The sequence below is a fragment of the Pleurodeles waltl genome, chromosome 7 (genome assembly GCF_031143425.1).
Source record: "Pleurodeles waltl isolate 20211129_DDA chromosome 7, aPleWal1.hap1.20221129, whole genome shotgun sequence".
NCBI lineage: Eukaryota > Metazoa > Chordata > Amphibia > Caudata > Salamandridae > Pleurodeles > Pleurodeles waltl.
Genome location: NC_090446.1, coordinates 488,154,998 through 488,181,712, shown reverse-complemented (window position 1 = coordinate 488,181,712; position 26,715 = coordinate 488,154,998). Strand labels below are relative to the sequence as shown.

The window sequence follows — 26,715 nt, the reverse complement described above, 5'->3', positions numbered from 1 at the left end:
AGAGGTCAGGTGTGAAGCACCACTCTGTCAGGGAACACAGTAAGATAGGGAGGCTTGGATGATAAAGCCTGCAGCTTACACACCCTCCAGGCAGATGTCTTGATGGTAAGCAGCCAGAGGGGAAACTTGTGCAGTGGCTCAAAAGGACAACATGAGGTACGTGAGAACCAGGTGCAGGCCCCACTGAGGCATAATGAAGGGCGAAGGGGGAAACATATGCACAAGCCGTTTAAAAAACCCATTTACAATAGAGGACTTAAAAAAAAGGGTGGTCAGGGAGCCATAGGAAAGTGGACAGAGCAGAAAGGAAACCCTTAAGTGTAACCAGAGTGGAGCCCTGGAGGGCAATGGTAAGAAAGAAGAGAAGATTACCAGAAAAAGAGGCAGAAAGAGTGTTGATAGACTTTTCTGTGCAGTATTTGACAAATGTTTGCCAACGGCAGTCGTGTACCGTTTTTGTGGAGGGCCACATGGCCACCAAGATAACTTTACAGCCTTCAGGAGAAAGGTCAAAAGCTATCAACTGTTGCCACTCAATCTCCAAGCAAGGAGGTGGGAGCTGACCGATTTGGGTGGAGAATCCTCCCGAGCAGCTCAGACAGAAGATCCAACCAAAGAGGCAGCCTGATTGGAGGATCGATGCTCATTTTCAGAAGCTCTGGATACCAGACTCTGTGTCCAGTCTGGAGCCACAAGGATAACTTTGCCCGATAGTTCCTCTTCTTCTTTAGAATTCTGGGTGCTGTTCCAACTCAGTCATTGGTAGTAAGAATTGGGCTGGCGCCAATGGTGGGTACCGGGAGCATCGGAGCCAGAGAACGTTGCTTTGGCACGAACACCGCTGATACAAGATCAGATCGGTGAGACCCCATCCGAGCCAAGGCTGGAGCCGTCAGCAAAGAACCCAATGTGGCTTTCTCTGACCAAGTGGGGTCCGACGGCACTCCAGAGGGGTCAGCCCATTCAAACACGAGGCGCATGGCCTCACAGAAGTCTTTGAACTGAGAGGTGGTTGTCCTTGCTCCCGGAAATGGGAGGGAGGCGCAGAGTTAGACCAGATAACTGTTCCGCAGTACTGTGACTGGAATGCAGATGCTACTCACTCGTCATGTCGGCTGAGGGAAAGTCGTTAGACTTCTTATCCTTGTGTCCCCAGGACCTCAAAAGCTATGAAAAGGACTTGGGACTCCTGGAGTGGTCCTGCTACCCCCTTCTCGATTGGGACAGAGATCTTCTAGGAGTCACGCTTGCTGCCGTTGACTGCTGGGCCGCAAGCAGATTTATGGACTGCTCCCTTACAGCTTTCAACGCCGTGGCCTGGCAGTCCAAGCATGACTTAGTCGTTGTTGCGCTTGAGACACCATACACAGACCAGATTATTTTGGGGGGGGGGGGGGGGGGGGGTCTGTAACCGACAAGGTGTGATGACAGGTGCCACACGGCTTGAAACCTGCCTTCATAGAAGGCATCCTTTAACACTCCAAAAATAGTAACAAAAAGAAGAAAAAAAAACTGTAAAAAAGAGACAAAGAGGTAGCTCTTCTCTGGATCATCGCTAACTGGTGAGGAAATGAAAGAACTGACTTCCTCATGCCTAAATAGCACCTATATAGGTGACGAGAAGGTCCCTTTCGGTGCTGACGAAGACGTGTGGAACCAAAAAGTCACTCAACGGTGCTCAGGGCTAATGCTCACACAAAAGTTTCCAGATCCAGTCTGACACCTGGGCGATTCAAATGTAAGGAATCTGCAGCTATAAGTCTCTATCAGATAATGTGACTGCCTCAGTAAGCATCTATTCATAGTGTGTAATGCTGTAGATCTGCATACTTCTGCCATCTAGCGCTGGGCTCAGATAACTGCAGGTTTTTCTTTGCAAGAAGTGGAGGGGTGTATGGCTTACCAAGTGGCAGCTTTACATATGTCATCTAGGGAGTGTTTCCCACAAAAGGCTATTGTGGCTGCTCTCTTGCATCTAGAGTGCACCTAGTGTGACAGGGAGTTAACTTTGTGATAGCAGGTCTGGATGCATTTTACTATCCATTTGGCAATGTCCACTTTGTAAACAGGGTGGCCATTAGGAGGTTTAGCAAAGGCTATAAAAAACCGGTCCACTTTAAGACAGGGCTTGGTCTTCTTCATGTAAAAATGAGAGTGCATTTGACATCTAAGGTATGTACTGGTCTCTGCTACACGGTTTGGTTAGGAGGAAAAGACTGCAAGCCCTATGGTCTGATTGACTTTTAAAGGAGAAACCATCTTGAGGAGGAACTTTGGCTTAGTTCAGAATACTATAAGACATTTAGGAACCTAAATGGAGCTCGGGTTGTAAGGACAGGTATCTCACTAATACACTTGAGAGGTTGAGGTTATTTTCCGTAAGTAGTCCTGGAGAGGGCATGAGTATAAGGGCTCAAAGAGGGATGCCATGAGTTTATTGAGGCTCAAGTTAAGATTCCATATTGGAACAACGGGAACCCTGGGAGGGATGACTCTTTTGAGACCTCTCAAGAATGTTCTAAAAACCGATATGTGGAAAGTGGTAGTGTTATCCATACTGCATGTTGGTAGTAATGGGTGTTAAATATAGCGGTGCAGAAATGTAGGCCAGGCCTGACTTTCAGAGCTGAAGCAGAGGCATATGATATCCTGGACTGCAGGTTTAAGGGAGTCTAGGTGTTTGTGAATACAGTAATGGACAAATCTCTTCCATTTTGAAGACTTGTGGAGTTCACGCTCATGGAGGTATTGATGCTTCCTGCTTAGGTCTGCATTGTTGTTTTCACCCACTGAAGGTACTCTGCCATTAGGTGGCAGTGGTGGGGGTGTACCTAATGCCAGCAGTGAGAAGCACAGAGGGAGTGCCATCCTGTTTCTGTAGGTAATACATAGCAGTCATGTTGCCTGTCCTAATGAGGACTACTTTGCCCTGATTGAGCAGAAATAAGGCTTTAAAGGACTTGGCATATGGCTTAAAGCTCAAGATGGTTGATGTGGCACCCCTGTTGATGAGACCCAAACTTCCTGGCTGAGATGTGCTCCCAGCCGACTTGACGGACACCCTTGGTAATGATAACTTGCATAACGGGATCTAGAAAAGGTCTGCCCTGCACCAGAGTGGGGCTGTTCCACCACGGCATAGAGTGATGAACGCTGGCCATTACCAACAAAAGATCCTCCATTTGACCCTCTGTCAGTGAGCACTGGACTGAAAGGCACTGCTGCAGTGGGCGTATGTGATGCAGGGCCTGGGATACTATGGCAATGCAAAAGAGAATGTCACCTCTAGGTGGGGCGGGATTGCCAGGGACTGGCATCTTAAACATACTCTATGTCTGGTAAGTGATGTTCCACAAAGATGATGGGGGCATCGAAGGCTTGCCGCTGCATCCTCTGAGGTGCCCACCTCCTCTCTTGGCAATACCAAAGAGTTTTCTTCAAGCGGAAGGCAAGGCAGGCCTCTCACAGTATGGTCGGGAAGAGGCAGAAATTACACACCTTGTGTTGGTTGGTCCGTGGGATCTTCAAGCGGCTTAGGGGACAATTCTGGAAGGGCATCCGATACATCACCTGTGTGCATTCTACATGAAGAAGTTGTTGAGCAAGTCATATAATGACAGGCACACCCTGATCTGATGAAGGCCCAAGACACTGACTGTTAAGAGTCTAGTATGTTAGTTCTTCAGGAAAAGTTGCCGAGAAATGCAGACGACAAAGGCTTCCCCCACACCCTTGCCGAGTACAATTCAGCAGCTGGGACCGACGGAGTGTGAGGAACATATTGAATTCGGAGCCCCGGCAGAACACGTCTGAACCAAATGTGTGGAAAAAAACAATCTAACTTGGAATTGCTGCCTATGAGCATTGCCAAGTCAGGGAAGATTCTCCATATTCCACATGACTTGAAAGACTTAGCCGAATACTAAGTAGCAGGAGTATGCAGAGCATGGATATCACAGAAACTCATGCTACATTCTTTTTTAACACATTATGCTGTACCAGTTTTGTGTGAGAGAAGATCACACTGCTGCGTTTCATTTTTTTCACAAGGTCTCTAAGCACTTTAAAGTAATACTAATTTTAGTGTCTCAAATGAACACAATACATGAAAGATAAACGTGATAGAATTTATTTTGTCTGCTACATACAGTCAAAACATAGAAATAAAAATTACAGTATACAAGGTTCAAGTTTTCTGGTTTTTTTTCTCATATACGACAACTCAAAAATGACGAAACAAAAATTTAAACTTAAAATTCTAAAAACACTTCACGGAAGAAGAGGTAGATTTTTGAGGAGTTCCAAATGGTACAATTTTCAAAATAAAAACTATAAACTAAGCAAAACATCCCCTAATAAACACACAAATGCACACACACACACACACCTACACCTACACATTGTATAAATATGGAGAAGATGGTCACGGATATAAAGGCTTACAAAAATGGGGAGAACAAATGTGTATGGAAGTCGGCGAGTAAAGTTCGCCATGCGATTCTGAACATGCCAAGGACCACTGGGAGGAGTAAGGTGTGATTTAACAACTGGAAGGCACACTAAAACATGCAAAACATTTGAGGAAAGAGGAATAAAATAAAATAAAAAATTTAAAAAAACAATTGGCAGAACTGAAATTCTAGCCTTTTCTCCCCTCAAGGCTCCTCTGCATGATGTTATGAAAGTCACTGTGTGCCCTGAGCAGCGCTTATTAAACTGTAACTTCAAAAATTCTCCCTACAGAGCCCTTAAGCTCCTTGGGTTGGGCAGGAGGGTGGAGAGAACAGGTATGGGTGGGAGGGCTGACGATGAATGGAGGGAAATTAAATGGCATAAAAAGTATTTTCACAAAGGCAAATTTCAGGGGAGCAAGTAAAAGTGAGTGTTAGAGATAGAGAAACTGTGGCAGCATTGGTGGCAGAAGGGAACCTTAGTAATATTGAAAGAGATGCTCATCACAATTCAACACTGCCTGAAAAGATTCAAAAATTAAATTTGTGCCCATAAGAGGGCTTGTGGTGCCCCTTAAGCTTATTACTTTGAGGCCAAAACATACTAGTTTGACTTCCTCCTCTTGACATTTTGACTCCTAAGGAATTTGAAAGCACAGACCACTTTTCCCGCCGTAACTAACCAATGAAGGTGGAGCAGGGATGATAATCTTATCTACTTTGGTACAATATGGAATTGAGAAAGAGAACCACTGCCATATTTGATAGAGCATTTATCTTTTTCTACCTATGCAGTAACTTCAGCACATTCTCTGCTTAGTCTCAAATTATAATAAGAGTTTTGAAACTAGAAACAAGAGGCCTGCCGGTCATGACAAACGTGCATCACACGAGTGGTGTGTAGGTCTTAATAATGGAATACAGAGGGGTAGTTAATTTTAAACACTAGGCAACACAATACACATTTCAGCCTGTCAATCCAACAAACTTCAAGACAGCATTAATTAATGTTTCATGCAATATTACACTAGTATTTTCAGTTAAGGATGGTGCTTTGAAGAGCACTGTGTAAGCAGAGAGGAAAAGCAAATTTACACTCCTCCCAGGAAACATTTCTCAAATCCAAACACTAGGCATTATAATATATTGATACAGGCCTCCAAGGATGAAGGCTGCAAGTGGGCTCTGGGGCACACAATGTACTAAATGCAAACTATTCTTGTGCTACAGATTCGGACAACCACTATTCAAAAGTTATATTCGAGAGTTCTAAAATACCTTCCAGTCTTCCAAAGGACCTCCTACTTTACAATGCAACCTACTGTAATACTTTGGGGAGTTGAGACAACACTATCTTGCCTAGACGATCAAAAATGCAAAAAGCACGGCAAGTCAAGCAAAAAACACAACTAGGCAGAAAACAAATGTGCAAGGCTGCCTCTACTGGCCCCTTAGTTCGATTTGCAGACATAAATTTAACAAGGGCCTCAATATTAAATGATGCATTATTAGCTGTACATCACTTGCCAATAACAACTACTGACACCGCACAATTAACTTCAGCACTGAAACAATCCTGAAGATGGATAACTTCTTTAAGTCAGATTTCCCACCAATCAAACTGGTTTGAAATGCAGAATTCATCAACATTTTTACTAAACAAAACAACGAGTATTCATGGTCTCTGATTGTAGGAAGATGGGTCTAGTGCAAAGCTCCTCCCATAAAGAGGAACAAGTAACTTTAGTTTGTGGGGTACAGCCATTTTGTCAATAGGTTTGCTGAATAATGCCAAAAGAGAATCAGATGACTTTGGAAACACTGAGGTAATCATGAAGGAGGTTTGCTCCTGCCATGCCATTCCTGCAGTTATTGCAACTATGTAATGCCTCCCCAAGAGATACATCCCTGTAAAGAACATAAGGAGACGACACAACAAGAGATATACTCTAACAATTCCTCAAAAAAATCCTCAAAGAACACTAGAGCCTAACATTACAAATGTAATAATATTTTCCTTTTAGAAGTCATTAAGGAAAATGTTATTGCCTGAAGAGACTCTGAGAAACCATAAAAATGTAGTTTGCTAAAATCAGACTACTGGGATCACCCGAATAATCAAAAGCTGTCAGACAGTGACTACTATTACATTTTGCAGTTTGTTGTGATAATGATTTTTGTGGTATTTAATTCAGATACAGTGCTTCCCTTCCCCCTGGGAGTACCCAGCAAGGTAGAAACTACAAATCTTACATAGAATGAGAGTAATAATTTCCCATGAAGAGACCTAAGGTCTAGACCTAATTCGTTTTAATTTTGTGTACCATGGTTGAATATAACCACAGGCAAAGTCAAATGCTGATGCACAATCTAAACACAACTCTTTGGAGGGCCATAAATGCTTCAGAACCTCTTTCACAATGCAAATACTCTTTTAAAACATCCCTTGAAGAAACAGTGTCTGAGACTAGATCTCTTCCCTGAGTGCTTGCTTACTTTCTTTGGGGTACTTTTTTTTTTTTAATCACTTTGGAAGGTGGTCTCAATTGTGCTACAGTTTTGCAATACATCCAGAGAAATATATTTGGTTACATAATTGGATAAACGAGTGCTTCCATGATTGCAACCCCTTAAATATGTCACTATTGGAGCTTGCCACTTTTTTCAAGGTCATTAAAATATGTTTCTGTATAAAAACATTTACTGCACTCTTTTCCTTGTTAATATATTTCACATTTAAGTACCTGCAATGTGCTTAATTTCTCTTGCTTGCCCTTTTAAAGATGCAAGCGAGTACCCTCACATATTTGGTATTTCCACCAGTTCAAATCAAAATTGTGGAGTTACAGTTAAAACAGACGTGTTAGAAACTGTGGCCACAACTAGAATCTAAAAACAACAAGACTTTAAAAAGATTCAAATTATCTGGAAGCTGAATTTATGAATTCATCTTAATACAATCAGCTGTTCTTAAATCACTTTTGTGTGACGTGTCAACTCACGTCTGCTTAACACAGTGACAAGTATGCTGTTAACTTGCAATAAGCTACAATGAATGTGTCTTATATCATATATTCACCTTAGAAAGAATGTGATCTGTCGAACTGGCATACCTTCATTTAGAGTAACAAAGAATGCACTACTTGTCCTTCATTCACAACAGAGGGAAATAATGACCAACTCATATCCCCAGCTTAGAGGGAACGCAAAGGGCTCATGCCATACCTTCATTTTAAAGTGACAAAATATGTCATTCATTGCTTCCAAACGGACAAACACTGTGCTAGTGAACCTTCAGAAATTCGGCAGGGACACATTAAATTTGTTGGTGAACATTCATTCACCTTCAGAATAAGGAAGCAAAATGTGCTGAATCGAGTGCCATGAATGAGCGAGACAAGTAATAACTAAAATAAATGTATATCTAACACTTTGGCTGGACTTCACCTCAAGATGCAATACAAACTGCAGACATGTAATTCCAGTGCAGGCATAAATAATTTACACTGGCTAATAGTTTACAAAAGTTAGAACAGTGTGAATTTTGGCAATGATTAATAAGTGAGCACAAATTACCCAACAGGTGTATAAAGCTTAGCAGAATGAGTATTCCCCTCCGAAAACTAATTTTATTTTTGCTGTTAATAATGGCCAATGATGAGGAAAGAAGTTCGGGGGACCTTATACACATCTTTGCCTAACAGTTGCATTTTATGCGCAGTTTCTGATCTAAATGGGGTGCTTTAATCATTTTATGTGATTACAATGCCATCCCAATAAGGCAGGATTTTGATTCACCTGGATATGAGTTTACTAATGGTCAATTATGAAAATGACATTTAGAATTTATTATGGGGATTTCTAAAACCACATTTAAATAATGTCCACACTTTATCAAGCATTTCTGCCGGTTTCCATAAAAAGAGTTATGGCAGACATATTTAATAATCTGTCCCGAGATATACACAAGAATATCCACTAAAATACCCATATGTATGAACACTATGCAGGATTTAAACCCGGTTTAAAAAAGGTAAAGATATATTTAAGTGTACGATGCTTCATGTAAAGTAAGTTCTTATTAAGTATGATGTGAGCTAGAACGATGAGGCACTAGACTTGCCATCAGTTTGAAATATTAGAACCTGATGTACAGAACTGTCTGAGGGACTAATACCTCAAGTTATGCCAATTAAGGGATAAAGAGCAGGGCAGGCTGTTTTTCTTTACGTTTAGTACGAATGTGTGACTCTGCAGAGAAATATTCCTAATGTCACAGCTGTGCGTGCATCCTAAGGATCCAAATAGCTTAATCCTGAAGAAGAAAGATACGGAAAGAAGCATCAAACCAAATAAGAGTGCTTAACACTATAAATGTTTCGCTTTGTGCTGCGGAAAGCTGTGATAACCCCAAGTCACATTTTGCTCTCAGTGGGTTCTTGTGTAATTTCTTCCTTAACATCCAATATCCTAAAAATGAGAATGCTAAAATATCTGTTCTGGATTCCTCTGGTCTATGCACAAATTCACTACAACCTAAGCCAAGAATTAAACATAATAAATAAAACAACCAGGAGCAGTATTGCACAAAGTGCCCTAGAAGTGCAATGGGCATTTGCACTTACTTTCTGTGCTCAAGGCACTTTAATATTACAGATCTGGCTACAAACCCTTGTGCAGAACCTTCCACAATCAAGATCACACTGACATTTAGCATATCTCGATCCTAAAGGGGAGTGGTCCCATGTAAGTAAGTGAAAACTTCGCAACTGTGCAGTATTATTATAGATACAAACACAGAAGAAAATCAGCAATTAAATGGCACACAGCCAGTATGCCCTCTGAGGGTGGAAAACGGCCCCGGGGGCCCTCTCATGTAGCCCCTTGCAGATGGGGGCAATCATTCACTGCAACTGCCTGCAAATGGATTTCTGACTCCCTTCAAAGCAAGCCGTGGCCACCTGCACAGTGAAAGGCAGACCGTCTGCTTAAAATGGTCAGTTCACCTTTCACTAATGCACTGCCCCAGAGCAGACAGTCGTTTGCTGATCCGCTTTGTGCAGAGCATTAACAATAATAGACTGCAATGCACCGCTTCTGGTGCCCCACAGTGCAGACAAGGACAGTGATTCCTATATGTAACACGGGCCTGCATTGATAGTTTTTAACATTAACTCGAGCTGTGAGTAACGTTTCAAAATGCGACTGGCAGATAATAGAAGCAATGCTCTTATGGTGGACAATCTTTTCTTATTCTCAATAAGATAATTAGTTCTCTTCAAACTACTCCTACCTTCACTATCTCTCTTATGAAGTCCACGGCTGAAACAGGTTTAGTTCATAGTGTCTCTGTATCAATCAAAAGGTATCTGGTTGTGGGCAAAGGGCTAGCAGTGGATTTTCAAATAATTTAATATCTTAAATCTGGTTATAATTTAACAAACATGGTGAGCGATGTCATTTTCTAGAACACACACTGAAGCATCCTAGCAGTGAACTTTATTCGGGTATAGGAAATGTATAGTTCACTCTACTAATAAAGTGCAGTATAAGGTTCACGGACCAGCGATTAACAGATTTGAAGGATCACTTCCTAAGTAATGGATACTTTATTAACAATAATATGCACTTGCCTAATAAAGGTACTTCCCTTCCATGAATGATGAAACTTTCCTAGGAAAAACTGAATTTTCTCTAGCAAGCAAGATATCAATCATTTTTATAGTGCACAATTCCTATAGTGCAATATATAAGTGATATATCTTTTACGGTAATGACTGATGCCTCTTACTGAGCAAGAGCATGTAGCTCACACTGCTTGTAATTTTTTGGGCTGCAAGTGAAATTGTTCACATTCTCCGAGAAACAATGTAACGACAGAGAGGAGATGACCGAACAGACACATCCATGTCCCTGGTTAGCAGTGACCTCTCAGTGTCAGTGTGAGATACGTGAATACTGACTCCGAATAACAAAAGGCACGCGACAGCCTGCCCAAGGCACAGCCTTGGCCTCCAAATAAGGAAACTAATGCAAATCCCATGGTAATTTAGACAAATGTTTGGAATAATTCACCTTTCTCTGAGTAATTTCATGTTTCCACGATCAATGGGGCTAGTTGAACTGATGTTTCCAAAACAAACTAAATGGTATAAAGGCATTCCCAGAGAGAGCAAAGCTAAATCTGCAAAGGTAGCTTACTCAGTTCCAACTATGTGCAGTTTCTCAAACATAAGGTTTGGTAATCAGATAAAAACTAGGCTTTTCAGAACACAAAAAGATTTGTGCAGAAGCAAGGTACCTTGCAGTATCTTATATAAAGAAGCGCCCTTCATACAGCCAAATATGGTTTTCACAAAAGAGATAATGTGTTTGGTGAGCGGTTCCCGCTCCATCATCTGTATCTTGCCAAACATTTCATCTTATGCCCAGTTTCGTCAAGCACCTTAATGTTGAGAAACACATTGTTGAAGTTCTTGACCACAGGACCAGAGCTTGAAGAAAATCTTGGATACTGGGCCTCCGAATGACACACGGTTCACAAAAACATTTTAAGGGAAAGACACAACAAATTGTATCAACCAGGATTCTCAAGCAGACCTCAGCCAGGGAACCTTCGGTGGTGGCTCAGAAATACCCAGCTAGATCACAGAAATTAGCATAAGGTTTCAAGTTTGAGAAACAGAACTCCTCTATCTGGGGTTACAAGATGAAAACATCTTTAAATATCTATTTCTTGTCTCAGAGACCTATTCTTGATATAGTCACAGATCACACCATGTATACATTGCACCAGACAGCTAGGGCCCTAGAGGGAGACTCTACAGTACAATTCAACCATGATGCGTCAAGCTATATATTTCCTCAGCAGATGGGCAGTTTTGCACACAAAAAAAAAAGCCTTTTGTAAGGCATCTTTCCTATGCACCTAAAGCAGCTTCAACTTGAATTATAAGCAGTACAGACATCACAGATTTGTTCAAGACATTCACTCAGTGCTTTCAAGCAGAATTGGAATCACACACTTCCAGACACTCTCAGGGACAACAATTTGTATGCCTACTTCACTTGAACTTCTATATCTTATTAGTAATCAGATGCCCAATGTCATGCAATTCCTATGAAAAAATACATCCCTTACCAGACCACAGCACTGACATATCGATGCAGATCTCAGGCTTCAGGAAAAAAGAACCTACCTTCTGAACCTTCAAATCAGAAATTACATACCCTAAGCAACAACAGCATTTCAGAAGATGTATGAGGTAGAGAAATGTATCAAAAGCTCAGATGTCAAATGATCGAGAGCACTGTTTGCTTCACACCAACAAAAACCTTGCCGCATCTTACATTTTTACTCAACTTGATCAAAATAATTTCATGAATATGAAAAGGTGAAAAGGTGAAAAGATAATTTCAACTATAATGGGATTCTGACCACAGGGCAGACAGGACCCTTAAATTCTACCTTAACACATCAATTCTGCACATAGACAAAGCTCCACAAATGCATTTTCTCTCTAAAGGCCTTGCCCTATCTGCCGTGAACCCTCCTTTAAAATCTAAAACTACCAGTGGTTACTAAAGCCGCAAGAGATTTTGCCATGTGTTGTCACATAGGGTGTTTGATTTCAAACTTGGTTGCATCATAGTTACGTAGATTAACAAAAAGAATAAGCATATTAATAATGCAACTGGGATGTCACGCTTGCCTATGTTTTCTTCCCATCTTTACCCATTAGTTATTATCCGGGGAGACAGCACTGGGAAAGAAAATGCAACACTACTCATTCATGTAAATTTAAGTATCTATCCAGAGAAAAGCTAACGATGCATGTTCTGAAGACAACCTACTGGCTGCTACCTGTCGGATCTAAATTGTATTAAATGCTCAAAATAGAATTGTTTCCACCAGCACACCCAAATCAGCATGAAGCAAGGGCTAAGAAAATTAACCGTTTTCCGAGACAAAGCTGTATGGTTTAAAATTTCCACTTAACCAATATACACTGTAAAAAAACCTAAGGAAATTGCTTGTGCATTTCTCCTGGAGTCATGAAAAACTCTAGTATGGTTCATCAGGAAGATGTTTGCATTTTCCAAAGCCCATTTAAAATGGAGATCTCAATCTATAACACCCAACTGAAAGAATGCCTTTATATTCTAAAATTTAAATCTGCCCAAACCAGGTATTTGTCGGTTTCCTGAATATAATAGCAATCATTATTTTGCCAAGTGGACACAGTTTGACTAATGGCTACTAAAAATAAATTAAGCTAATTGAGACTGTAGAAAGACTCAATGTCAGTGGCAAGAGTCACTAGAACCTTTGCTATTTCTCACTCCAGATTCTTGATCTTCAAGGAACCAAAGTTCCTACTAAATCTAGCTAGCTATTTTTGCAGCCTCAGATATTACCCAAGCATGTTCCAAACCATGACAGGTCCTTGCCTCGTAAAGTATCATGCTAGTCCATCTACACACAAAATCTATCCTGATAATATGCAATCAGACTATGAATCGGATTTAACAAGCTTCTATCTGCCAACTTAACTTTTTCAAGCTTGACCAAAACCAGAAACCACATCATTTTTTGAGTTCAAAAGAGATTGGCAATGCTGAATTCAAATTTCTTTAATTTTCATAAGAACAGCCATTGGACAGATCTGCCCAATATCCCTCCTCCTAACTGGCCACGTAAAATAGTAGCAAAACTTTGGGACTGCATTAACTGAACAATATGAAGTAGCCTTGTGTTGAATAACATCTTGGCAAATGTTTAGATGCTCAAACATTAAGCTGGGAAAACTCTAAAATCTTTCAGTCTTTCTGACCATTTTATTGTGCACTTAACATCCTATCAAAGCTACTTTGGCCTACAATTGGTTTGGCACTTTTATTTGTTTTTCTAAACTGAATCATTAAGCAGCTTTTGATTCAAGGCAGGTGTTCGAACAGCTTCTTGTGCATTTACAGGACTCCTACACAACATTGCCACATCACTGCATACCTCATTTGGAGGGCGTATGGCTAACAAAAGGGACAGATGTGCCTACTAATGAGTTAAGTTGTTGAAACTCTGAGAATGGTCATTGCTATCCCAAGCACCTTGATTGGAACAAATGAATATTAAAGTGTTGCCACACCTAATAAAGGCAATGCAGTGAATAAACCATATGGTTTAGCATTAAGTTTTGTTTTGACATTGTCGTCCTTGCATGCAGCTTGTGGGCACATCCAGCACAGTAAACAGAAGTGACAGATTCTGTGAATAGCTGAATGGAGACTGGGAAAGATAAGGTTTATGCCCAAGGGACACTAAGTCGTGGAGGACGACCAGATAAAAGCTTATAATACGACGGCCTTATTTCATTGAACTGTCTTGTTGAATTTCAGGCTGCAATGAGGTAAACATTTGTCAAATGGGAGAACAATAATTTACTTTCAGTGTTAAGACATAATGCCTGGTCAGGTGATTACAAGAATATAACAGTATTAGGGTGCCACTAACTGACCAAGAAGAATCACTTATGACATCCATAAACGTTTAAAGTACCAGCAGAGAAACCACTAGCCTAACACTGAAGTATGTCTTATAGTTCTAAATTGCTTCACAGGATCTAGCAATTTATAACCAGTGTGAGATTACAAGACCAGAGACATCATTAGCAACATATAAACTGATAATCAGTGTCATCTGATTTAGGTTAAAGCAGACATATCTCGGTCAACCCCTATTACCATATACCTAGTGAATAAGAGACAACACTTATACCACCAGACATTACTCGATACAGGCTAAGCAGCATGGAGTACGAGCTAGCAGCAGTTATTGAAAGAGACAATGCTCGTTGTGCCAACTTATGATGTGGGTAAGAACTTTCCTGAAGAGGAAGTGTAATTTCCCAGTTCACATAAGGTATAATCATCATTTGACAGTAGGAATATTACTCGTAAAATTGTATTGCCTGATCACTGTTAACGTATTACCACATTAAAACATGGCCATTATCATAGGGGATATCAGTCTCTTCATCAAACGTAAGATCAGAGTGACTCTTGTATAGTTAAACAAATCACTCTCAGCAAATATTTATTTATAACCACCATGACAAAAGATTTATTATTTCGTAATGAAAAGTTACCTGTCCCCAACTTATGACTGCCATGTAATGACCTCTCTTAAATCAAGATTTACAGCTCACGGTGGTTTTAATATATAATCAGTGTAAGATGACTTCAGCTACACTTTAAGAAGCATTACCCCAATGGATACTAACTTCCATCCAATGTGAAAGCGCTCTCTTGTACCACAAGAAGTATCACTCACATCATCCATCAATAGGGAGCCAAAGCTGGGATGACATTTATAACAGAGAATGAACTGCAAAGGGCACACAGTCGTGTACCACTGCTGGTTTCCGGCTAAAATGTAGTAAGACAAAAATCCAGAATCAGCAGGAGGGTTGATGTGAAGTGGAACAATGTGCAGCTTTGTTCAGAAAGTGAGAAACAAATGGCACTGCACAAACCAGGAGCACAAGGAAGTGGTCAAAGATTAATTGGCACCAAAGCAAGCCTCATTCGCCCACCCCAGAGCAGGGAGATGGTTACCCAGTCATGATCCATAGCTCACACAGGTTCTCCTCGAAGCTGAAATTCAAGGTTTCAATGCTCCTCATGGTGTTGCCATCCAGCAGTCACACCGCCCAGGGTGTCACAAGACCAACAGGGGTTAGAACTTAGAGATTCAACTGCACACATGCATGAGGTTCAGGAAACGATCTCTTGCAGCAACGCAGGCGAGGTGGATGCGATTTGAATCGGAGTACAGAGCTCTTCAGTGCTCCTACCAAGATAATAGGGATTAAGTAGGGGAAGTGAGGGTGTCTCCATGCAATGTTCCTACAATGATCGAAGGAGCATCTGCCACGCAGACCACATTCCAGAAACACTAGTGAGGAGCAGTTCAGCATACAGATCACTCACTGCGCTAGTAGAAAGGAGGGTGATCTATGATTCAGAGCTCCCAAGGCAATATTAAGGTGGATTCTGACACTGGCATCTCATTCGTATTATAGGGTGAGGTTACGGGTAGTTCAGAGGTTCCAGCACTCTTAATTCCGACAGTAACACCACATAAACCGTATTCAACATGCATTGCTCCCACATAAGGAAACTCTTCTAGTGTTTTGATTCTCCCTGTCAGATTTGGCTGTGCTGGCAAATTCAGGACTTTCAATGACATTGTACAGAGGGTCAATATGCAGGGGTGCTAACGGAAGGAAAGAGAAGAGGGCTAGAGTCTGGAGGTCCCCCAGTGAGACCAGGTAGATGGAGTTAGTGACTAGGAGAGAGGCATTCAAAGATCTTGCTGCCAAACAAGGAAAATGCTGTGACGCAGAGTGCTCCTAAATGGACACTGGAGGGGTCCTTCATGTTCAAAACTCCCATAGAGACGCTTGAGAGGGAGTGGCTAAATGTTCAAAACACCCACAGTGACGCCAGAGGAGGTCCAGCATCCAAGCTCCCACCGAGATATTAGGTGAGGTGATGGTTTTAATGTCCACCATTTAGTTGTCCACTTTCTTACGTTGCTTCTAGTTTTCCTTTTCAAAATATAAAGTTCACCTTTCCTCTTTCTTGGATACTTTAGATGAGTGCCAGGCAGTCGATCTGCAATAAAAAGAAAATGAGGAAGGTAAATAAGAGTGAAGAAATAAAGAAAACTAAGTGAGATAGGTAGTTCCAGACTGTCCAAATGAAAGGTGGCTTGAATCAGTTTACCATAATTCAGCGGTGCAAGTGTAGAAAACCTCCACATTCAGACACCAGACCCAGCAAAGATATTTAATAATACCAAATCCTCTACTCCAAGAGTATGTCCGTAGAGACCAGCAGCAAAAGTCATAGCCTTCTACCATTCTGAGCATAACAAAGTAAATTGTCTGTAACACTCAGCGCGGTACTACTTTCATATATTGTGCATATTTATGCAGTGTAGTGGTTTTGTTAAGAATAAATTTACATTTCTGAAACACAAACTCTGGGATTGAGCTGAGGGACCATCTATACAAAAAATATCACTATGGCATCAACAAGAATCCCAGCAAGTGCCATCTGTTTACAGCTATTTTCTGATTCTCTAACAAACCTTTATAGACTTCTTGACCTCAGAAGAGTATGTGGGACACAGGCTAATTTAGAACCGAAATGAAGATCCAGTAAACGGTTTTCATAGGTGCAAACCAGATTTACCCACCATGTGATTAATTGGAAGAAGAGGACATGGACACGAGAAGGACATACAAACATGCCAATTAAACTTAAAAAAGAATTATTCAGAGGCTCTACCCTTTATTCCCCACCCCCCACAACGTTCCTCTTCTAAGGTGCTGTAGAGAAGTTACTTCACACAATCCATGGTAGATTTCCACAACTCTCATTGTGGGTAGCCAAATTGGAATTTTTCCAGGCTTGAATTAATTTAATTTGGTATATTTAAATTTCTACTTTGTCATGTGCAATTATCTGTGTGGCTCTCAAGAGGATTTTCCAATGATACAGGATGGTGTTAGCAGATAAATGGTTTTGATTGAACGTTTTTCGTATTTAACTATCCATGCCTACTATCCTACTTTGTTACCTTGCAAGACAAGCCACGTTATGACATTAAGGAAGTCCATAACTACCTGTAAATATGGCTTTGTAGCTTAACATTCCTTCAGAATTAAGTAATGTACATAATTGCCCCATCTAGTGGTTGGGTTCGGACGTGTTAAACCTCCGATGCTAGTGGTACAGTGCAACATTTATATAACAGTACCGACTCCTATGTGCGGTGCTGAAGGGCTTGCCTAAATTAGTAGCAGGGAACACCATGCAAGGTATGTGGATGGATGGATGTTGTCTGTCTTTGTCTTGATCCTGCTAGGCAAGTGTCAGACCTGATGATCACTGAGGTGTGGTGTAGGAAAGTAGCCTCTTTCTAGCTTGGTTACCCCCACTTTTTGCCTGTTTGTCAATGTATTTGACTGTGTTCACTGGAATCCTACTAACCAGGACCCCAGTGATTATGCTCTCTTCTTTTACAATAGGTTGTTGGAACCTTTTTCACCCCACATTTGGCACACTGGTGCCCCCATGTAGGTCCCTAGTATTTGGTACCTAGGTACCCAGGGTATTGGGGCACCGGGGGTTCCCCATGACCTGCAACATATATTATGCCACCCAAGGGGAGCCCACGTAAAGTGTTTTGCAGGACTGCCATTGCAGCCTGCGTGACAGGTTGCATGCACCCTTTCACTACCAGGTCACTGTAAGTCACCCTTATGGCAGGACCCCCTAACCCAGATGGTATGGTACAAGTACCTGTGTGTGAGGGCACCCCTGTACTAGCATAGGTGTCCCCACAAACGCCAGCTCCTTTTTCCTGGACTTCATGAGTGCCAGTTTATGTGTATACTGGACATGGGTCACTACCTAAGTTCAGCTATATAAAGATAACTTCGAACCTAGGCATGTTTGGTATAAAACATGCCGGAATCATACCCCAATACGGTTGCAAGTATTGGAAGTATGATTCCATGCACTCTGGGGGCTCCTTAAAGGACCCAAAATTGCTACCACCAGTCTTACAGGGTTTTCCAGGCAGCCCAAGCTGCTGCCACCCCTCAGACAGGTTTCTGCCCTCCCGCTGCTTGATGTGATCAAGCCCAGGAAAGCAGAACAAAGGATTTCCATTGGGAGAGGGAGGTAACACCCGCTCTCCCTTGGGAAATGAGCGTGACTGGCATGGGACGGGTAGTCTCTCCAAGCCACTGTTTGTGCTTTGAAGGGCACATTTGGTGCCCTCCAAGCAAAAACCAATCCACCCTGGTTCAGGGACCACTAGTCCCTACTCTGGCGTGAAACTGGACAATGGAAAGGGGAGTGACCACTCCCCTGTCCATCACCACCCCAGGGGTGGTGCCCAGAGCTCCTCCAGAGGGTCCCTGGGTTCTGCCATCTTGAAACCAAGGTTGGCAGGGACCTCTGGGAGCATCTGAGTGGCAGCCAGGCAAGTGACGTCAGAGCCTCCTCCTGATAGATGGTCACCTGGCTAGGTGACCAATCCCTTTTTCAGGGCCATTTAGGGTCCCTCTCGGGTGGATCCTTAGATTCGGCTTGCAAGATTCCAGCAGGACTCCTCTGTAACCTTCACTTTGACTTCTGGCCTCTGAAACTGCAACTGGACCCTCCAGGACGCGACAATCTGCCTCCAAGAAGAAGAAGAATTCTTCTGCAACATTATTTTCAGGTCTCCGACCAGCAAATGCAACCTTTTCACTGGCCCTGCATCCACTGAGGGTGGCGTGTCTTCAGTCTGCAATAGAAGAAAGAAGGAATCTCCCTTGAAGTGAAGGAGTCACTCCCCTGCATCCGCAGGCACCTGCTGCAATGACGACCGGCTGTGTGGATCTCCCCTCATCTTGAGCTGTGTGGATTCTGCATCACGGGTGATGGTCCAGAGTAGTCCTCTGGGTCCTTTCTGCCAGCTGTCCAACTTTGGTGGAGGAAAGCTCTTGCCTTCCCACGCAGGAAAGTACCCCTGTGCACCGCGTCTCTTACAGCTGCCAAGGCTTGTTTGCATCTCCTCCAAGGGATCATCAGGCGACATGTAGCTCCAGCCCCAAGCACTCTTTCCTGTGATGCAAAGCCCTCTGCGTGGTTCTCCTGTGGCGTGGGATCCCTCTCTGCAGTGCTGCGTGGGCTCCTTCTGTGACTTCTGTGTCCCCGTCCTGTGGACTTCTGTGGGTGCTGCCTCCGCTCCTGTGGGCTCCGTCGCTGAGGGTCCCCTCTGACTCCCTCCTCCTGGGTTGAGTCCTGCTGGGCCTTGCTGGGCCCCGGCAGCACCACTTTTCCACTAACCAAGAGTTTGCTTTTGCCAAGGTTTGTTGGTGGAATCCCTGCCCCGACGTCCATCTGCAATCTTCATTCCAGCGTAGGACATCTTCTGCATCCCTCAGGAACTCTTCTCCAGCTGTAGTGCTGACCTGATCATCACCATCAACCAACTTCTGCAAGTACAGCTGGGTGGGTAGAAGCTCCTACTCCTCCAGGGCTCCACTGTGACTCTTGGGTGTGGTCTCAACTCTCCACAGGTCTTCCCCTCCAGGAATCCACTGCTGGTTTCTTCCAGTCTTGCTGGGTGTCTTCTTTTCTTTTTCTTCCTTTTGGGTGGTTTGGGGAAATTCCAGTGATTTACTCCTGCTTTCCTGGTCACTGGGGGGTATTGTTATTTACCACTGTGGTTTTCTAGTAAATCCTAGCTCCCCTCTACACATTCCACTTACCTATGTGGGGATCCTGTGTTTGCATTCCATTTTTTCAGTTTTTGGTTTGGGCTCCCCCTAGAGTAACTATTGTCTAACTGCATTTCCACTGTTTTCTAATCGTTTCTATGCCTATTCCTGTTCACTAGTGTGTATAAATAGTTTATTACTTACCTCCTATGGGGGTGGGGGGAGAAGGGTTGCCCTTCAAGTACTTTGTGGTATTGTGCGATTAAAAATAAAGCACCTTTATTTTTGTACAACGGTGTTCTTTCATGTGTGTAAGTTCTGTGTGACTACAGTGGTTTTGCATGTCTCCTAGGTAAGCCTTGGATGCCCATCCATAGCTACATCGAGAAAGCCTGGCTTCGTAGACACTGCCTACACTTCACTTAGAGGGGATACCTAGACATGGTGTAAGTACCGTAGAACAAGTTACTTACCTTCGGTAATGAGGTATCTGGTAGAGACTATCTAGCTACAGATTCCTTACCTTAGAATTCCCTGGCGTCAGCTTCGAATCCGGAGTTTTTTCTGAGCAGTACCCTGTGCGCGCGCCGTCAGGCGCTGTCGTTCGGATCCGCATGCGTCGACCAGCTCCGCGTGCGTCGTCAGCGTCGTTGGAGCCATCTATGACGTCACGGTTGTCTATATAGACGCCGTCTCGGCGCGCGTACATCCGTTCTTTTCCACAACTTCCCATGCCAGAAGCGCAGACTCATGGAAGAACCAACCAAAATGCATTTAACCTCTGACTGTTTGGAGTAAAAACACTTTCATGCCTATAAGAAAGGCAAAAGTTGCCAAAATCAAAAATATACATATGTGCACATAAAAACATATATACATAAATATACACATATCCACATGAGAAAATATTTCCCCCGAGAGGGCAGGCTTGGGCGGGTGTAAGGAATCTGCAGCTAGATAGAGTCTCTACCAGATACCTCGTTACCGAAGGTAAGTAACTTGTTCATCTGATAGAGACTTCTAGCTGCAGCTTCCTTACCTTAGAATAGATACCCAAGGTATAACCCATGGCGGTGGGTCTGAAGGAGAATTGTTTTGTTGTTGTTGTTTTAATACTAGGAAGTCCCGCAAGACAGAACGGGCAAAATGCCCCTCTCTTCTCACCTGGCTATCCAGGCAGTAGTGTTTCGCAAACGTGTGTAAAGAAGCCAACGTTGCAGCCTAACAGATGTCGACCACCGGTACGCCACGTGCTAACGCAGTGGTAGCAACTTTCCCCCTAGTGGAATGAGCTCTCAAGCTATCGGGAGGCTGCTTCTTCGTCAAAGCGTAGCATATTTTTATACAGAGAACGACCCAGCGCGAAATGGATCGTTTCTGTACTGCCCGACCCTTCTTTGCACCAACATACCCCACAAAGAGTTGGTCGTCCACCCAGAACTCTTTAGTGCGGTCAAGGTAGAACGATAACGCTCTTTTTGGGTCCAGTCGATGGAGACGCTCCTCTTCCTTAGAGGGATGCAGTGGTGCAAAGAAGGTGGGCAGGGTGATATTTAGACCCAGATGGAAAGGGGTCACCACCTTGGGGAGGAAAGAGGCACGAGTTCTTAACACCACCTTGTCAGGATATATCATGAGATAAGGTGGCTTTGAAGATAAAGCCTGCAGCTCACTCACTCTCCTGGCAGATGTAATTGCCACCAAAAAAGCTGTTTTAATAGTGAGCAGCCGGAGAGGACAGTTATGCAAGGGCTCGAAAGGAGCACACATAAGGAAGGTAAGAACCAAATTAAGATCCCACTGAGGCATAACGAAAGGCACAGGCGGGAACAGATGTACAAGTCCTTTCAAAAACCTCTGTACTATAGGTGATTTAAACAGATGGTTGATCAGGCAACTGAAGAAAAGCCAATAAGGCTGCAAGATAGCCCTTGAGAGTCCCCAAGGAGGAACCCTGCTGGGCGAGAGACAAAATAAACAAAAGAATGTTAGACAGAGAAGAAGAAAGAGGATCAATAGACCTCTCTGAACAATATGAAACAAAACGTTTCCAACGGCAGGCGTAGATCGACTTAGTAGAGGGACGCCTGGCTGCCAGAATGACATCACAGACCTCGGGAGGGAGGTCATAAACCATCAACTGTCGCCACTCTATCTCCACGCATGAAGGCGCAGAGTTGACAGGTTTGGGTGGAGAACCTTCCCCTGCTGCTGCGACAGAAGATCCTCCCTAAGAGGCAGCCTGATTGGAGAACCAATGCTCATTTTGAGAAGCTCTGGATACCAAACTCTCCGTGCCCAATCCGGAGCCACAAGGATTACTTTGGCCCGGTCGTTCTTGATAACGACCGGGCAGAAGTGGTATAAGTGGAAAAGCGTACAGGAGGCCTGAACTCCACTCGCGAAGATAAGCGTCACCTAGCGATAGCCCCCTTGGAAACTCCAACGCGCAAAACTGCTGACATTGCGCGTTCTCTGCGGAGGCGAACAGATCTAACCAAGGCTCTCCCCACTGCTGAAAGAGTCCTTGCGCCACCTCCGGATGGAGACAACATTCGTGATCCTCTAAGCATTTTCGGCTGAGTTCGTCTGCTCTGGCGTTCAGAGAACCTGCCAGGTGTTGAACCACCAGGGTCATGACCTGGTGTTCCAGCCATGTCCAGAGACGTAAAGCCTCTTGACAAAGGGTCCACGACCCCACACCGCCCTGCTTGTTGCAGTACCACATTGCAGTAGTGTTGTCCGTAAACACCTGCACCACCTTCCCTTTCACAACAGGAAGAAATGCTTTTAATGCTAGCCGGATCGCCCGAAGCTCCAACAAGTTGATGTGGAGCCCGGATTCCGCCGGAGACCAGTGACCTCTGATCTCCACGTCCCCCAGATGGCCACCCCATCCCAGAAGTGACGCATCTGTCACTACCGTTAGATCTGGTTGGGGAAGGGAGAGGGGTCTGCCCTTGACCCACTCGCAGTTCACTAACCACCACTGCAGATCTTCCGCAGTCCTCTCCGAGATCTGAACCACGTCGGTAAGATTTCCCTGATGCTGTGCCCATTGGAACTTCAGGTCCCACTGCAGAGCCCTCATGCGCCATCTGGCATGCTTGACCAACAGGATGCAGGAAGCCTCAAAGTCTGTCTCACCGAGATCCAGGATAGAGGCCGAAACATCGGCTTGAATCATAACCTGAATATCCTGAACCCGCTGATCGGGAGGATAAGCTCGAGACTGCACTGTGCCCAGAACAGCTCCGATGAAAGAGAGCTTCTGAGAGGGAGTCAGGTGTGACTTCGGCAGATTTATAGTGAACCCCAGCGAATGCAAGAGGTTCGCCGTCATCTGGAGGTGGGTGACGAGAGCCTGGGGCGTAGGAGCCTTCAACAGCCAATCGTCCAAGTAGGGGAAGACTGAAATCCCTGACCTGCTCAAATGAGCTGCCACCACCGCCATCACCTTTGTGAACACCCAAGGGGCACTGGTGAGACCGAAAGGAAACACAGTAAACTAAAAGTGCTCGTGGCCCACCTTGAACGGCAGGTAACGCCTGTGGCTTGGCAGGATAGGAATATGGAAATATGCATCCTGCAAATCCAACGCTACCATCCAGTCTCCTTGGTCTAGGGCAGACAAAACCTGAGCAAGAGTGAGCATCTTGAATTTCTCCTTCTTGAGGAAGAGATTGACGTCCCTTAAATCCAAGATAGGGCGAAGGCCTTTGTTCTTTTTGGGAATCAGAAAGTAGCGGGAATAACAACCACTGCCTACTTCTGATATCAGGACTCTTTCTATGGCTCCCTTGGCCAAGAGAGCTGTAACTTCCTCGCGGAGCAAAGCCAGATGGTCCTCCATCAGCCATTCCTTTGTCGGAGGGATAGAAGGAGGAAAAGACTGGAAGGGAAGGGAGTAGCCCTTTCGTATGATCTGCATGACCCACTTGTCCGTGGTGATGGAAAGCCAGTGAGGGAGATGAGAACGAATCCTCCCTCCAACTGGACGGACATGATCCCGCAGAACCACACTAGGAGGGCTTGGGCGCAGTGGAGGGGGCTGTGTGGCAGCCGACCTCTGGCCAGACCCTCTGGGTCTGATGGTACCACGACCACGTCCTCTTCTGGGATGCTGTGAAGCCTGAGGACGGTGGCTAAACTGTGGCTGGTGTGGTACCACGCCCCTCCCGAAGCCTCAGAAGGGGCGAAAGACAGACTGCTGTCGTGCCGGCGCTGAAAGGCCCAAGGATCTGGCTGTGGCTCGAGAATCCTTGAACCTCTCAAGCGCGGAGTCTACCTTTTTGCCAAAAAGGCAAGAGCCATCAAAGGGCATGTCCATCAAGCTGGACTGGCCATCCCCTGGAAAACCAGTAGAACGTAGCCAGGCGTGGCGATGTAGGGCCACTGACGATGAAATCGCTCTGCCCGAGTCGGTCGTGTGCAAGCCACACCGGATTGTAAACTTGGCTGCATCTCTCCCATCCTTTACAGCCTGGGTGAGAGTGTCCCGTATGCCCTCCAGGACCTGGGGCAGCACTTGCGCCACCGTATCCCATAAAGTATGTGAATAAAGGCCCAATAGGCAAGAGGTGTTTACAGACCTCAATGCCAGGCTGGAGGAAGAAAACATCTTCTTCCCAAGCTGATCCAGCCTCTTGGATTCCCTATCCGGGGGAGCGGAAGGGAAGGCACCACGGGAAGTAGAGGCTTGGACAACCAAGCTCTCAGGAGTGGGGTGTTGTGTGAGGAAACTAGGGTCGCTGGGAGCGGGTCTATGGCGGCGGCCGACCGTCCTATTCACAGGAGCCCCTGTGCTGGGTTTGGACCACGTACCCAGAAGGACGTCTGTAAGAGCCTCATTGAAGGGCAACAACGGCTCCGATGTTGACACCCCCGGCTGAAGCACTTCTGTCAGGATATTCGTCCTGACTGGCACCGTAGGCAAATCTAGGTCCAAGACCTCAGCTGCCCTCCGCACCACCATAGCGAAAGAAGCCCCGACCTCCGTAGCCACATTAGGAGAAGAGAGCATACCAGTATCTGCAGACGTGTCCAGTCCACTGGCCTCCCCAGATCCTCATACCAGTCCTGCTGCAATCCTGATTCTAAAGGGTCCTCAGACCCCTCCCATTCCTCTCCTGCGTCTGGCTGTTCCAAATAATGCTCAGACAATGATCTGGGCCGAATCGCCTCCGTCTAAGTCCGCTCCGGACCATCCGGAATAAGGATGGGGCTGCCACCGGTGGGCGCCGGTGGCGGAATAGTCGACGTCGGACCCGGCACCGAAGGAGGCCGACCGAGAGACCGGCGCCGGTCCAGATCCGGTATCGGATCCTGAGGTCCCCAACTGCGCCGAGGCCGAAGCCGCCGGCGTAGAATCCGAAGGGGCCCGTGCTGACCCCGCGGGCCCAAAGACCCACCCAAGGGTACATCCCGCTCAAAAACGAGGCGCATGGCCTCGTAGAATTCTTTTATTTGAGCGGGGGTCGATCCGGTCCCCGGAAAGGGGGGAAGACCCGGAGTCGACCCTGGCGATGGCTCCGCAGAACCGCGTTCAGAACATCGACGTTCCCTAGACGCCTCGTCGGTCGACGGGCGTGGCGAAGACGAAGTCCGCTTGGACTTCTTCTTGTGCCTCTTGCCTTCCGATGACCTCGAATGCGAGGAAGAGGACTTGGGGCTCCGGAAGCGGTGCCGCGACCTCCTTCTACTGCGAGACCGTGACCTCCGCGGAGTCGCGCCGACCGAAGACGAATGTTGGGCCGCAAGAAGCTTAAGGGATCTCTCCCTCAAGGCCTTCAGCGCCATGGCCCGACAATCAGAGCACGAGGTGGAATCGTGGTCCTTGTCCAGGCTCCAAAGACAAATTCGGTGCGGATCCGTCACCGACATGGTGCGATGACACGCACCACACGGCTTGAATCCTGTCTTTCTCGAAGACATGACTCCAAACAGCCAAAAAAGCATCGACAAACTGTCGATGCAGGGTAGCTCTTTCCAAAACTGCACTTAACTGGCGCGGAAGGAAAAGAACTGACGTACGCGCGGCGAGACGGCGTCTATATAGACAACCGTGACGTCATAGACGGCTCCAACGACGCTGGCGATGCACGCGGAGCTGGTCGACGCACGTGGATCCGAACGATGCCGCCTGACGGCGAGCGTGCGTGCAGGGTACTGCTCAGAAAAAACTCCGGATTCGAAGCTGACGCCAGGGAATTCTAAGGTAAGGAATCTGCAGCTAGAAGTCTCTATCAGATGGTAGCCTCCACACACCAGGCCAGCTTCCTACAAGTGTTTATCATGTTAGGGCAGGAAGCGCTTAGCGGTGTGACCGATTAAGAATTGTGAGAGATAGGCACACAGTTTATGGTTTAATGTTGAGCATATGTACAGTACTGGGTGATGGACACAACCCATCACAGTTTTGTCCTATGTGAGTGTAAGAATGTGAAGCAGCATAAGTAAATTAATATGCAGTCTGTATTAACGGCAATCAACTGCCCAACCACTGTGTTCTGGAATTAGTAAAAGTATGAGGCAGGAGGGTTAAATATTGTATTATACTGTATTGTAACAACATTTATACAGCAATTACTATCCCTGAAAAGGTATTGTAGCACTGTATGCTAGGCAGCACACTGCTCCAGAACCCAGCATTTCGTTACTGTTGGGTATAGGGATTAGTCCTGGGTTCTCAAACAAACCATGCTGTGAGTTTAGTCTAGTTTCTATGTGGAAGAATAAACTAATTGGAGTTAGGTGTGATCTGGGGTATAGGAGTTCATGTAACATTTTACTATATTTATCGATGAGCTACAGGAGATTAAATAGGTTGCAGGGGTATGACGTTCAGAGTAGAAGTTGTGTTTACTGAAATGATGTGTGGGAAAATTATAGGGATACAATAATAGTGCTTCGATGATTTGTCTTTCGAGGACATTTTGATATCTTTTGATAGAAATCACCGAATTCTTTGGGTATATTTC

The 26,715-nt window shown here is 44.8% G+C and overlaps 1 protein-coding gene across 1 annotated transcript in view; it reads right to left on the bottom strand.

Annotated features, from left to right (window-relative positions):
* Positions 1–4,108: 4,108 nt before the first annotated feature.
* Positions 4,109–26,715, bottom strand: part of LOC138304238 (serine/threonine-protein kinase NLK2-like) — a 543,367-nt gene continuing 520,760 nt past the window's right edge. The window contains exon 11 of the mRNA XM_069244130.1: positions 4,109–16,127. Within this exon, the coding sequence (XP_069100231.1) occupies positions 16,079–16,127 (49 nt within the window). The 3' untranslated portion in view covers positions 4,109–16,078. The remainder of the gene's footprint in view (positions 16,128–26,715) is intronic.